The sequence below is a fragment of the Onychostruthus taczanowskii genome, unplaced genomic scaffold (genome assembly GCF_017590055.1).
Source record: "Onychostruthus taczanowskii isolate IOZ18803 unplaced genomic scaffold, ASM1759005v1 scaffold89, whole genome shotgun sequence".
NCBI lineage: Eukaryota > Metazoa > Chordata > Aves > Passeriformes > Passeridae > Onychostruthus > Onychostruthus taczanowskii.
In genome coordinates, this window is record NW_024506882.1 from 1,085,287 (window position 1) to 1,099,836 (window position 14,550).

At 56.0% G+C, this 14,550-nt stretch overlaps 1 protein-coding gene across 3 annotated transcripts in view; it reads right to left on the reverse strand.

The window, feature by feature from the left end:
* MRPS23 (mitochondrial ribosomal protein S23) overlaps nucleotides 1–11,354 on the reverse strand; it is a 36,855-nt gene extending 25,501 nt beyond the window's left edge. For 2 of the 3 annotated variants that reach the window (XM_041425312.1, XM_041425311.1), the window contains exons 1-4: nucleotides 11,201–11,354; nucleotides 10,946–11,110; nucleotides 9,803–9,880; nucleotides 9,573–9,696 (exon numbers count right to left, since the gene is read on the reverse strand). In XM_041425312.1, coding sequence (XP_041281246.1) covers nucleotides 9,573–9,696; nucleotides 9,803–9,880; nucleotides 10,946–11,110; nucleotides 11,201–11,253 — 420 coding nt within the window. In that variant the 5' untranslated portion in view covers nucleotides 11,254–11,354. Of the gene's footprint in view, nucleotides 1–8,311; nucleotides 9,116–9,572; nucleotides 9,697–9,802; nucleotides 9,881–10,945; nucleotides 11,111–11,200 lie in introns of those variants that run through there. The other variant, XM_041425313.1, reaches the window with a different exon arrangement.
* Nucleotides 11,355–14,550: the final 3,196 nt, after the last annotated feature.

Consider the following 14,550-nt stretch of genomic DNA (forward strand, 5'->3'; position numbering starts at 1 on the left):
CATCTCCTTCCAAGGCTCTGGAACTGCCGGGAATCCTCCCTGGGAGGGAGGAACCGAGGTCACAGACTGCCCCAGCTTCCTCTCCCTGATCTGCCTGGCACCTCTGAGCTCCTGGGCACCAGAGCCCAGCAGGATGCAGGTTTAGTTTGCTCCGGGTGCTGACCAAACCTGCAGCAGCTCTGGAGCCCAGCTGCAGGGTAACACAGAGATGGACCCTTGCAAAACAGGCACCAGACACTTTTCTTCAGACCCTTCTCACGTCATTAATTACGTCTGGTGTTACAAAACACAAACAAATTAGGATGATTTCCTTCCCAGCACCACGAGCCTTTGCTATTCCCTTTCTCTCAGGTCTTGCATTAGCCTTTATAGACGATTTCCCTGTCAGGCTTGCCCTGCCTGCTCACAGCTTCCCAGCATTCCAATCCACCCAATCTACGCTTATTGTAACTCCAAGTGCTCCACTAATTCCTCTCCTCGTGCTGCAATTTCACATTCCCAAATACCGGGAGCGATGGCAGCAGCGCTCCCGCCGCTGCTTCCAAATTAAATGAGCCAGGAGGAAAAAACATCGGGAAACGTTTTCAACAGAGCCTTTGTGGTCTGAAGGACGTTTTAAAGGCAGGGAACGTAACCTGGCTCCTGCGGGTGTTCACCAGGATTTTTCTGAGAGAAATTGCAAACTTGGGTTGGAGCAGAGCAAAGAAAGGGGTTGAGAAGGTGTGACTTGCTTTTCCAACCCTCTCAGTGTCCTACAGAGCAGGGCTGGTCATCTTGGCTGGTTTTTTGGGGGGCTGGAGAAAATAAAGAGCCACCAGCAGCAAAAGGTGGAGCTCAAATAACCTTTTTAACTCAAGGAATTGCAAAATCAAGGACATTTTTTTAAAAAGCTGCTGTTTTGGAGAGCCCCCCAAAAGAGGCACATGGAAAGTGCCTGGAGAAGAGGCTGTGGCACTACAGAAATCCCCCCTGGGCCCCCACAGTGCCAGGAAGGAAAACAAAGAGCAGCAGAGAGCAGAGAACTTTCAGTCTCTCTGCTGTTAATTATGATCTTACTTTGCACAGAGAGCCTGTCATTCAGGCGCCGGTAATGGATAGTTTCTATTTCAATTCTCCCTCCACCCTATTATCTTTTATAAAATTCAGCCAGGCCAGTGATGGATTGATAAGGGCCGGTCCCCGTGGCTCGCTCGGAAGGGCTCCCATGCACACCCAACTTCTCTATATTTTTAAATATTTCAGCTGTTTGAGATCTTCATTTCACATTTCGATTTCCTGTAGCGCAGTGAATTTATCTTAGTCACCCAGCCAAGTTCTCACCGAGTCTCTTATCTACTCTGGGTGCTGGGGTAAATCCAGCCCTGGTCCCGAAGGGGAGCACCACGAAATTCAGCGTCAAACCCCCGGGCAGCTCCAGCCCGGCTGGAAAAGCGCCTGGGGAGCCAGGGACAGCGGGAAAAGCCCAGTGGAGCCGGCAGGCAGAGCTCACCCACGCAGGGATGTGTTTTCCCCCCACCAAAACACGGATTTTTAAATATCCCAACAGCGAGGAGCGGAGAGAGCATCGCACGCCGCCACGGGAAACGCAGCCCGGCAGCGCTGTCCCGCCGGGGGAGGAGATTGGAGCGCTCGAACCGGGATGATAGAGACAAAAAAAACCAGCAAACAGGTAAAGCCGAGTCACCTTGCCGCTGCTCGGCCGGGGGCAGCGCCGAGCGCGATCAGGCAGCACCCCCTGGTGCCACCGCCGCGCCGGAGAGACGGGAAAACTGCCTGGGAAACCTGGACAGACGGGAAAACTGCCTGGGAACCCTGGAGAGATGGGGAAACTGCCTGGGAACCCTGGAGAGATGGGGAAACTGCCTGGGAACCCTGGAGAGATGGGGAAACTGCCTGGGAACCCTGGAGAGATGGGGAAACTGCCTGGGAACCCTGGAGAGATGGGGAAACTGCCTGGGAACCCTGGAGAGATGGGGAAACTGCCTGGGAACCCTGGAGAGATGGGGAAACTGCCTGGGAACCCTGGAGAGATGGGGAAACTGCCTGGGAACCCTGGAGAGATGGGGAAACTGCCTGGGAACCCTGGAGAGATGGGGAAACTGCCTGGGAACCCTGGAGAGATGGGGAAACTGCCTGGGAACCCTGGAGAGATGGGGAAACTGCCTGGGAACCCTGGAGAGATGGGGAAACTGCCTGGGAACCCTGGAGAGATGGGGAAACTGCCTGGGAACCCTGGAGAGATGGGGAAACTGCCTGGGAACCCTGGAGAGATGGGGAAACTGCCTGGGAACCCTGGAGAGATGGGGAAACTGCCTGGGAACCCTGGAGAGATGGGGAAACTGCCTGGGAACCCTGGAGAGATGGGGAAACTGCCTGGGAACCCTGGAGAGATGGGGAAACTGCCTGGGAACCCTGGAGAGATGGGGAAACTGCCTGGGAACCCTGGAGAGATGGGGAAACTGCCTGGGAACCCTGGAGAGATGGGGAAACTGCCTGGGAAACCTGGAGAGATGGGAAAACTGCCTGGGAAACCTGGAGAGATTGGGAAACTGCCTGGGAAATCTGGACAGACGGGAAAACTGCCTGGGAAACCTGGAGAGATGGGGAAACTGCCTGGGAAACCTGGAGAGACGGGAAAACTCTGCTCGGGAAACCTGGAGAGATCGGAAAACTGCCTGGGAAACCTGGAGAGACGGGAAAACTCTGCCCGGGAAGGCTGGAGAGCCGGGGAATCACTGCCTGGAAAGGCTGGGGCTCTTCCCAGCTCTCCCAGCAGGGATGCCCGGTGGATGCTCCCGGTGGATGCTCCCGGGGGAGCCAGCACAGCTCGCCTGCCCTGCTCCCCGTCCCTCCTGCCAGCGGCCAGGAGCTGCCGGACCAAGGGAATCCAGGGATTTCCCTCCCGGGGAGCAGCTCTGGCTCCTGGCAGGACACGGAGCTCGGGTCCACTCCTCTCCCCAGCTCTTGGGGTGATTTCCCCCGCCAGGATCAAACCCAGCAGGAGGGCACGCAGTAAATGCGTCTGCAGAAAGGTGATTTATCACCAGGGGAAGCCATGGAAATTCCCAAACGCTCTTAAATATCCATTTTCTGGCTCTAAACCGGCAGTAAGTTGCCAGCTGGGGAATGCATTTGTCTGCTCCCCTCTGTGTATTTTCTGCTTTTCATTATAATTTGCTAAATAATACATTACAATGAGTTATTTATCACACTCAGCTCTTTCAGGATGCCTCCTCCATGGCGGGGAATTTCACCCATAAATCAGACACACAAATACCTGCTGGCCTGGCTGCAGGTTTAACCCTGCCCCAGCAGCTCCCAGCTCTGCTGAGAGCCACCACGGGATTAAATCACAGCCAGCCCAGGGAAAAGGGACAAATTCCAGCACTGGGGAGTGACCAAAGAGGCACAGCAGGGACACCTGCAGAGCCCCAGAGCTCCTGGGGACTGTGAGCACAGAGCTTGGCCAGCTCCAGGTTGTCACTGCTGGGAAATGAGACAAGGACAGTGCTCATGTTCAGCAGGAGCTGAAAATTTATTTATTCCAGGAGGAAAATTTATGATCCCTCCTTTCCAAGTCACTGTACCCCTCCCTTTGAAACAAATTGGTTTGCAAATGTGGATTAATTTAACTTCACACCGTCTTAAATCAACAGTATCTGGGCCCACAGATTGGGAAAACCAAGGCATGGGAGGAAAATTTTTAAAAAGCAGAACTAGGAACAAAACCCTCTCTCTGTGCTTTAACTACAAAATCATCTTTCCTCATTAGCAGCTAATCAGAACTACCAGAGGGGAAGAGATTACAGACAGGGCGGAGAGGGGAGTAACTCACAGAAATACAGACATCAGAACAGATTTTCATTTATTTACTCATTTATCACAGTGAGTCACAGGCTTTGAGTTCATGAGTCCGCATTAGCCTTGCAGGATTTTGGGATGCAATCTCCAAAATCTCAAAAGTGAACAGGTCACAGCCACGTGCCGTCTCAGGAAGGAGAAAATCAGCACTTTTGGGGCTGGTCTGGGGAAGTCTGAGATTGCTTTTGCTGCTGGATTATAAGGAACACTCACTAATCTCCCCGGGAGCCCAGATGCCTTATCTGAAACTTGCTCTGAGAGCAGCAGGGCTGGCAGGCTCTGGGGTGATTCCAGCGGCCCTGGGAGCCAGGGAAGGGCAGCCAGGGGAGCCGAGGTGCCCAGGGTGCCCCCGGAGCCTGGCAGCACCAGCCCCAGAGCCGGGCATTTGCTCCTTCCTTCCAGAACCATCCAGGCTCCGAGGGCCGGGGCTGAGCCCTTCTGCTCCTCCAAACACCCCCGTGTGTTTAGGCACCAAAATAAACCACCAGCAGCTCAGGGGCTTTTTTTTTTTTTTTTTCTCTCCCTGTTTTCCCCCAAAATTGTTTGTAAGAAGCCAAGAGTTGTATTTACTCCAGGCAGGGGATGTCTCATTTCAAGTTTTCCTTTCTCTGCTTAGTCCATGCCAGCTCTGTGAAGTGAGGAGAGGCTCCCACACCTGAGCACCACCCCAAACACTGCCCCGGGCTGGCCCCCAGGTCCCCGTGGGTCACAGCAGCCCCGGGATGTCCCAGCAGGGCTCTACCTGCCCTGAGCAATCCCTCCGGCATTCCCAGCCCTGCCCACGCTGGGAAACGAGGAACACGTTTTTAAATAAGAGGAGGAAATGGTGTCTTTGTGTCAGGCAAGTGGAAGAAATCCAGGACCAAGAGACTGCAGAGCCCTTCCACTTCAGACAGCAGGTGCTCTCCAAGATGTGGTTATGGCAACAAAATAAATGATGGATAATTGCTTTTGTGACAACTTGCCAATTAAATTAGACTCAGCAGAATAACATAATGACAATTTGTTATGCTCTGGTGGGCACTAACACACCAATCATAATTAAATGCTATGACTGAAATAGAATGCTGCTGTACACAGGAATATATAACCCCAATTCCCTCCCAGTGAAACATTATAGGTTCAGACTTGATTTCAATTTCTGCAGGATAATAGCATTAGCGCACATCAGAATGAGCTTGCAATATGCAGAGAGGCGGCAGCAGCGGCACAGGGACAGACAGAGCCAAGGGCAGCTGAGCCACCGGGCTCCTGCGGGACCCCCGGCAGCGGGGACAGCCCAAATCGCTGCGGGGAGACGGCAGACCCCGGGCTCGGGGAGACGGCAGACCCCGGGGGAGTGACACCGGCCCCGGGAAGTGACACCGGCCCCGGGGCAGTGACCGGCTCTGGGGAGTGACACCGGCCCGGGGACAGTGACACCGGCCCCGGGACAGTGACACCGGCCCAGACACCGAGGCCACAGCTCGTCGGGATGGGGCCACAGGGGTTTCTTGGAGCAGCATTTCCTTTTCAGCCAGCAGAGCAGCCCCTGGCAGCCAGGCTGAGCTGGGGGACATGACACAGCCTGGCCCCCCTGCAATGACTGTCAAAATGTTCATCAAACGCACTGCTGTGCCCAGAGTGAGCTCCCCCCAGAGTGGGGTCCCTCGGGGGCTCAGCCCCTCCATGACCTGGCCAGAGGGGCCGTGGCTGCCATCCCAGGGCCAGAACTGACCAAGGGGGGCAGGTCCTGCCAGGACTCAGCATTTGCTGGTGAAACAGCAGCAGCTCCATCAGCCGCTGCTGGGCTCAGCCCGCTGCTCTCACCGGTTTGCTCTGACCCTCCTGCCCTGCCCAGGGGCTTTGTCCTGCCCCTCACACAGCCCAGAACTCTCAGACCAGGAATTTCTGTGCCACGGACGTTACTGGTGCTGCAGAAGCAAAACGCTACAAGAAACACCAAACCAAATTCATTACAAAGCCCCAGTTTAGAGACAGAACCAGGCAGAGCTGACACCTCCCAGGTCTTGCAAAGCAGGAGCCACCTCTGTGCCATCCCCTCTCCAGTGTGGAAAAGCACATCAGAGCCAGCACCCTGCTCTGATTCCACAGCCATTCTCCTAGCAGATGCAGATTTCTGGAATATTCCAAAGCTCAAAACAGGGCAGGTTTGAAGACCAAATGTGTGTGCTCAGCGGGGTTGGGCAGAGGCAAATCCCAGAGGATTCCACAGAGTGGCAATGCCAACAATTTTATATCTTATTTGGAGCCATGTTCTTTAAACACTAAACCCTTTATTATCTGCCTCGGTGGAGCTTGGCATTGGCAAGGTCAGATCACCTGTTTTTCCAGCAAAGCTGATGAATTATTTTGGCTGCTCCAGACATTAGACCTGATCCTATTAAATCCTTAGTTCCCCTGCCCTCAACACATACCAGCGGATAATCCACGGCCCAGGAACACGTGAAGGGGCTGAGCAGGGCTCTGGGAGCAGCTGCCTGTGGGTTAAAGCAGAGCCCAAGCTCAGAGCCCGGCTCTGCAGCCCTGACCTGTAGGACTGCAGGTGTCTGTTCCAGCAGGACACCTTTGCATTGTTTGGGAAAACACCGGTGTAAGGAGTGCTGCAGCATCCCTGGGAGGTTCCTCCAGTCCCCCCCTGCACCAGCACACCTGCATTCTGCCACAGGGCAGGCAGCTCTGCACCCCGAGACCCTCAGCCCCCGTTTTTGGGAGCCGGCCCCGGAGAAGCTTCAGCCTGGCTGTGCAAGGCGTCCCTGCCCGCTCCCTCCGCAGTCAGGGCTCCGTGTAACCGATACTTCGGCATTTCCCGTCCCTGAAAATAGCCCGGCAGCCGGCGACAGGAGCTGTCTCCGCGGCAGGGAGGTGGGGGACCGGCGCAGGGAAGGACACCGGGCTGCGGATGGCGCGGCAGCGGCCGCCGCTCCCCGGGCAGGAGCCAGCGTTCCTGGGGGACATCACCGGACCGCAGGGCTGTCGTGGGCACGGGGACACAGCCCTGGAAGCGCCGGAGCAGCCTTTGCCCTGCCCAGGGCAGCAATCCCCGCGGCCCGGCGCTCTCCATCACCGCGATCCCCCCGGTGCATGGGCCGGTGCCACCCCGGGGAAGCCGCGGTGCCTTTTCAGATGTTTCCCGGTGGAAGCCGAGGCTCGCAGCCTGCGGGAGCCCGGCAGGGCTCGGGAGGGGCCGCGGCCGCCGCTCGGTGCCGGGAGCGCGGAGCGCGGCTCCCACCTAGCGGGGAGCGCCGGGGCACCGGGGGCTGCGGGGACCCTCGGAGCCCTCCTGCTGCCGGGAAAACGCCCCGGCAGCGACAAATCGCCCCCCGGCTGCTGCCCACAGCTTGTTAATTAATTCCCCGCAGTTGCAGCAGGTGCCCACCATCAGCATCGCGCTCCAGCCCGGCACACGCGCCCATCGAACGCTGCTCAGAGTCGCTGGTTTCACTTTTTTACCCGAATCGCACCAAATGCTCCGGCTCGCGTCCCTGACCCCGTGGGATCCCCGCCACCCACCAGGCACAACAAATCCACGGCGCTGAACCTTCCAAGCGCTTCTCCATCAGCCACAGCCTGCCCCAGCCCCAGGCCCTGGCAGCTTCCAGCCGAGCATTCCCAAACCACGCCTGGGCACGACTCCTGCTCTCCCTGCCTCTCAAACACGGGGTCCCGCAGAGATTCCCAGCTTCTCCCGCACGTACCTGGCTCGGAAGGCCGGGGTGAGCTCGGCAGCGCCGCAGGAACTGCTGGGGCAGGGCACGGAGGGCACCCGCACCCCCGGCTCCTCACAGGCACGGCTCCCTGCCCTTCCCGTGCCGGGCTTTGGCTCCCCGGGCACGAGGCAATCACCCCAAAACCCTCCCTCACCTGTGGCCATGGTAATTAACGAGCTGCAGCTGGTCCCCATCACCTTCCCAGGTGTTCAGGGGGAGGAAAAGCCCCTGAGGGGTTTCAGTTCACCCCCGCAGGGCACAGCTGCCCCCGAGGGCAAACCCAAGGGGATTGACTTTTTTTTCAACGCAAAATAAAACCAATTCCAGCGCAACTCGTTCAGGGCACACCTCAGGGCTCTGAACTCGATGTTACTGCTGGGTCTGGAAGCTAAAACACAGGGATTTCTGCTCTTTGTAACAAAACCCTGAGAGGGTTTAGCTCTTCTGCAAGAGTAAAGTTTGACCTTCCGTGGGTAACTGAGCAATTCTGCTGCAATCACATCACCCAGGAGCGAAACGAGGCACAGAAACCAGAGCAGGGGCTTTTCACACCCTGCTTTTCACTGCCACCCAGCTCTCCTGCACCTCAGCCACAGCAGCAGCACCAAACCGGGCAGGGAGGGAGGGGCTGGACACCGTCCACACCTCTGACTGGGCGTGGTGCCAGTCCGGGATGTTAAAAACCACAAACGAAAGAAAAACAGCAAAAAAACACAAAGAAAAAGACACAAAACAAACGGTTTGCTCTTCACAGAGCCCAAGCAAAATGTTTAATGAAAGATCAGCCAGCCACGGGGTGTGCAGGCATGGGAAGAGCTCCCTCCTGATCCCAGGAAGGCTGGTTTTGTTATTTTTGTCCCTGCCAGATTTCCAGTGACTGCTCCTGAGCAGCATCACCTTTCTCCCAGCAAACAGCTGGGACATCCCATTTTCACACTTCCAAGGTGCCAGTTTCATCAGGAGCCACTAAAATCTGCAAAGCTCCCAGTTTTCTGGTCCTGCCACACCTCACCCCGCTGTGAATTTAAGCAAATGAAGGGATGGGAAGAGCACATTACAGCAGTCTGTCTATAAATAGCACCTTTCTCCATCAGCTATAAAAGGATGACACTTCAGACAGCTGCTGGAATACATCAAACAGGATCTGCATTCCCCCAGCAGGAAACATCTCCACTGCTGCACACCAGACACCTGAACAGGCAGAACTCCCAGTTTTTAAAGAAAACGTTTTAATTTTCCACTTTTACACTCGGTTATTTTCCAACTCCATTTCAGAAAACAGTCGTGAACACTAAAAAAAAAAGAGATTTTCTGTGACTTTATCAATGTGGAGCTGGACAGAGGACAGCACGTGTGCCATGGGCAAGCCTGGAGGGCAGCAGGGGGAAATGTCCCCAGAGAGGGCTGGAGGTGGCTCAGCAGGGCTGTCAGGAGGGACAGGGACTCTCCTTCTGTGTCCCTGCCAGCTCTGGTGGCTGCTCCTGCAGCTCCTCCAGCACGGCCTGCAGCTGGGGCTGCAGGGCAGCATCCCTGGAAGCAGCAGCCTGCAGGGAAGGACAGCAAAGGTCACATGGAACAGGCTGGGAAGAGCTCCTGAAGGCTGACTGAGCAGAGCAGCAGCCCCCGTGTGCAGGAGCAGTTTAATTCCCACCGTGGAGGCACAGCACAGTGCCACCACGTTCCCAGAGAGGCTGCTGCCCTCCAGCTAAAACACAGGGAAATTCAGGATACAACAGCAGATGTACAAAGTTCCAGATGCTGCATACACATGCACCACGGATTATTTGAATGGTTATTCAAGTTCATCTCCAGAAAAAACATCCTTGCTCACCCCCAAGTCCCTCAGCCTTGGCCAGACCTGCTCAAGGCCCAGAGGAAAGTTTTCTGTGCACAGCAAAGACATTTTGAGACCTCCAGGTGTGTGCCTGCTGTGCTGAGGGTTTCACCCAGAGCAGCTCAGCACTGAGGAGTTTTCTCAACACTCATTCTTTCAATACTCACTTTATCTACTCCTCTCCTCTGTAAAAGGATCCCACTGGCTAAAAGGGCTTTTCCTGTCTCTTCAAACAATTCCTCCTCTTGGATTTTCCCTTCTTCCTTCAGCTCGTTGTATTTCTCAACAAACCTGCGTTGCAAAGTTGTTTTTTTTCACACTCAGAGTGATGCTCTGGCCCCCTGACTCCAGGGGACAAGGGGCAGCCTCAGGAACGTTTTTGGTTTCATCATCTTACCTCTGGCAGGTGGATTTGAAGTTTAACTGCGTCAGGTCGAAAGGTTTGGGGCCATTGCCATAAACTCTGTAAAACCTCCTGCTCAGAAAAGGAAACTGCTTGGATTTTGCAGCTAAATCAAGAGTGAACAGCAGCAGAGTGAGAACTGAGGGTGCAGCAGGAGCAGGGCCCAGAGGAGCCTCCAGCTCTGCTGGAAACAGGGGCAGGGCACAAAATCCACCCTGATTTATGGAAAAAAAATCCCAATTTATTAAAAAAAACACCCTGATTTATTAAAAAAAAATCCCAATTTATTAGAAAAAACACCCTGATTTATTTTAAAAAATCCACCCTGATTTATTTTAAAAAAATCCCAATTTATTAAAAAAACCACCCTGATTTATTAAAAAAAAAAACCCAATTTATTAAAAAACCACCCTGATTTATTAAAAAAAAATCCCAATTTATTAAAGAAAACACCCTGATTTATTAAAAAAAAATCCCAATTTATTAGAAAAACCAACCTGATTTATTTAAAAAAAACCCCAATTTATTAAAAAAACCACCCTGATTTATTAAAAAATCCACCCTGATTTATTAAAAAATCCACCCTGATTTATTTTTAAAAATCCAGATTTATTTAAAAAAACACCCCAATTTATTCCAAAATCCCACCCCGACTTAATCAAAAACCACCCTAATTTATTTAAAAACAAAACCCCAATTTGCTTTAAAAAAACCCCTAATTTATTTTTTAAAAATCCCAATTTATTAAAAAAACCACCCTGATTTATTTAAAAAAATCCTGATTTATTAAAAAAAACCACCCCAATTTGTTAAAAAAACCTGATTTATTCCAAAAATCAACCCCGATTTATCCCCAAACCACCCCAATGTTTTAAAAAAACCACTCAGATTTATTCATAAAAACCCCACCCCAATTTATTAAAAAATCCCCAATTTATTTTAAAAAAAATTACCCAAAAAAACCCGATTTATTAAAAAAAAAAATAAAATAAAATAAAAAATGACCCCAGCCCCCCGCGGTTCACCCCGAGCCCCCGGTGTCCCGCAGTCCCCGTTCACCCCGAGCCCCCGGTGTCCCGCAGCCCCGGTTCACCCCGAGCCCCCCGGTGTCCCGCGGCCCCCGTTCACCCCACGCACGCTCGCACGGTGTCCTCCCGGTAGAGCACGGCGCCGACGCGGTCCCGGCTCCGGTAGCGCGGCCGCGGCACGCGGTACACGGGCTCGCGCAGCGGCGGGAACGCGGCGTACACGTCCAGCCACAGCGGCTTCCGCAGCAGCCCGGTGCGCACCAGGTTCCGCGCCCTGCGGGCGACAGGCGGCTCAGGGGGGGGGCTCAGCGGGCCGCGCTCGCGGGGAACCGGCGCCGCCCCGGCTGAACCCCCCACTCCGCACCGGCTGAACACGCTCCCGATCTTCTGCGTGCGGCTCCCGGCCGTGGCGGCCATGGCAACCCCGCAGGACGGGCCCCGGAGCCCGGCCCGGTGCTGCCGTGCACCCGGAAGCGGAACCGGAAATGGAAGCGGAACGGAACCGGAACCGGAGCGGCCGCCAGGGCACGCGGCCGAGTGCCGAGCGGCGGCGGGAGAAGGTGTGCAGGCAGCGCCAGCCGATGGCCGAGCCGGGTCGCCGCCATGCGTTTGGCGCTGTCGCGACAGACGGGAGCGGCCCCGGTGTGCCACGACAGCCTCGGCCCCAGCCCGGGCAGCGCCAGCAGTCCCGCGGCAGCCTCATCTCGTGGTGTTTGCTGGTGCGGTGTCACAGAATGGCTGGGCGCACAGCCGTGTCCCGCCGCTGTCCCTCACGGACACCCCCACAGTGCCACCCCCACAGTGCCACCCCGTCAGTGCCACCCCTCACAGACACATCCTCAGTGCCACCTCTCAGTGTCACCCCCTCAGTGCCACCCCTCACAGACACCCCCACAGTGCCACCCCCCAGTGCCACCCCACCAGCCCTGTCCGGGGGCTGCCCCATGGCCAGAGCCGCCCTGGGCAGCCCCACAGACAGAGCAGCCCCAGAATGTCCCAGCTCGGTGTCCCACCTGCAGCAGCCCCACACACAGAGTGTGATGCCATGGATCCCAGCCCGGTGTCCAACCTGCAGCAGTCCCAGCACACAGTGTGTGACCCCATGGATCCCAGAGTGTGTTCCCAGCCCGGTGTCCCACGTGCAGCAGCCACAGCACACAGTGTGATCCCATGGATCCCAGAGTGTCCCAGCCCGGTGTCCAACCTGCAGCAGTCCCACACATAGTGTGACCCCATGGATCCCAGAGCGTGTTCCCAGCTCGGTGTCCCACCTGCAGCAGCCGCAGCCTGCCCGCAGCCCTGCCCGGCGCTAGGTGCAGCCCAGCGCTCGGGAAGGGAAGGGAAGGGAAGGGAAGGGAAGGGAAGGGAAGAAGGGAAAGGCATCCCCGCTCCCAGCTGCAGCCCGGCGGAGCAAGGGGGCAGTACATTCCCACGGCAGACCGAGGGCCGGCAGGGATGGCCGGGCTCGGACGTGTCCAGCCCCATCCCCAGGCAGCCCCAGCCGGGAAGCAGAGCCCTGTCCCTGCGAGGAGAGCAATTCCAGAGGGAGCCCTGGGCTCGGCCAGCCTGCCTCCAGCCTTTCGCTGCTTTTGACATTTAAGGCAAGAATGCCCTGATTTTTTCCAGGCTTTTCTTTCACAGGGAAGGTTCCCGAGGCTGGAAAGCTCCGATCCTGCTGGGAAATGAAAGCTGGCACAGGACAGGGGGTTCTGTGCTGTCCCTGAAAGTCAGGGGGATGCTCCGTGTGTCCCCCAGCACTGCCACTGCTTCCCCAGGGATGGCTCATGGGTTATTGAGGAAACCACCAGACACAAATTCAGCCCCATCAGGAGCAGCAAACCAGGGCAGATTTGGGGCATTTGCATCTGAGGGGCACAGATGGAGCTGGGCTGGAGCTGCCCCTTCCCTCCCCAGCCCCCTTTCTTTCTTCCTTCCCCTGTAAACACAGTGTTAAAAAAAAATATACAGCGTGAAGAGTACAACAGGACTTTATTATAGGAATTACTATTAAACATCTTTAAGAAAAAAATCACTTATGGAAATAAATTCTAAAATAGCCACACTCACAAACATCACAGATCAGTTTGTTTTGTTCTTTCGAAATCTTTCTGTAGAGAAACATCACTGAGAATTGTACATTTTTATGTAAGAAATGCATTTTGGCTCCCAAGCCAGGTTCGTGGCCTTTCCACTCCATAGACCTGATTTTTATTTTTTTACAGGACACAAAACCCCCTCTCCACCTCCATTAAAACGATGCTTTGTGCCTCCAGGATATTTTGGCACAGAGTGACATCACCCAGAGGCTGTGCCTGGGATGTTTAAGGGCAATTTGTGCTGGTGGCCAAGCCGTGCCCAGAGCCCGGTGGTGACCATGGAACTTTTGGTGCAGGACCCCAGCGGGGTCAGAGCCAGCAGGGCTGGGCACTGCCACCCACCTGTCCTGTCCCCTCCCCAGCTGCCAGCACGGCCACCCTTCCTTGCTGTCCCTCTCTCAGGAGCAGAGGGGACGAGCTCAGGCAGAGAGCAGAGCCAGCACACCTCGGCTGGCTCACGGAGGTGACCCAGGTGTCCCTTAAGGAGCAGCCTGGGAGCAGGGACAGTGTGCCCTTCTTTGCCCTGTGCCAGCCTCCCCAGGGAAGCTCAAGCCATCCCCGCAGCCACGGCAGGAGCCAGCCCTGCACGGCCAGCCCAGCCCAGCCCCGGGGCCGGCACCTCCCGGTCCGGGAGAGCAGAATTCCCTGCCGGCCGCCGGTGCTTCCTGCGCCCATGGAAACTTCGCTGGCACCGCAGCCCGCCGTGGCGGAGAGGCGCTGGAATGGTGACAGGCTGATCCGCTTCCAAGTTTGATTTTCTTCCAAATATGCAGAGCTGCTTTGGACTGGGAAGCAGTAACGGCAGCCTCCCAGGGCCCCCAGGGCCAGCGAGGCCAGGGAAGGAGCCCCTCCTTCTCCTCAGCTCTCTCAGAATGGAAATCCCACCCAGGGACTAAGGGATTTTCCGTTGCCTGGTTCCCCCTTGCACCCTGAGCCAGGTGCTCCTCCAGAGCCACATCCTCCCCTGGGCAGGGCAGCCTGGGACATCCTGTGCCCTCGCAGCACCCCTGACAGCCGTGCACACCACAGGAGCAGGGGTGCTGCCCACGGTGTGGGACAGCCAGTGTGTCCTGGGGTGGCTTTCACCTGTCACGACTCAGGATTGCTCTTCAGTCCTTCAAAAGCAAAGGAGACGACACCAAAACTGGTATGGGCTGGCTGGGGTGGGAATTGTGCTGCTTTCATTTATTTTAGGAGCCCAAAGCTTGCTGGCATCCCAGAGTGCTCCCAGCCCACGGCACCTGCCCTGACCCTCGGCACCCCAGAACTTGTCTGAGCACTGGTGCTGCGGGACTTTTGTGCTACACAGACACCACACAGACCACCTGGAAACAGCCCCAGACACCTGGAAGCAGCCCTGCCCCTGGCCAAGGAAGCAGGAGAAAGTGAAGCTGATGGGATGCCCCCATCCCCAGCAGGGCTGCAGGGGACCACAGCAGCGCTCAACAGGTGCAGCAGCTGCAGCGCCGCCGGGGGAGGAAATCTGGAAATCTTGGCGTCCACTTCAAAGGCACGCGGGCTCCGTTGGGATTTTGAAGAGGAGCCTGCCGGGAGCCAGCGCCTGCAAGGGGGACTTTTGTTACCAAACCCTGCGGAGAGGCAGGGAAAACAGTTGCGT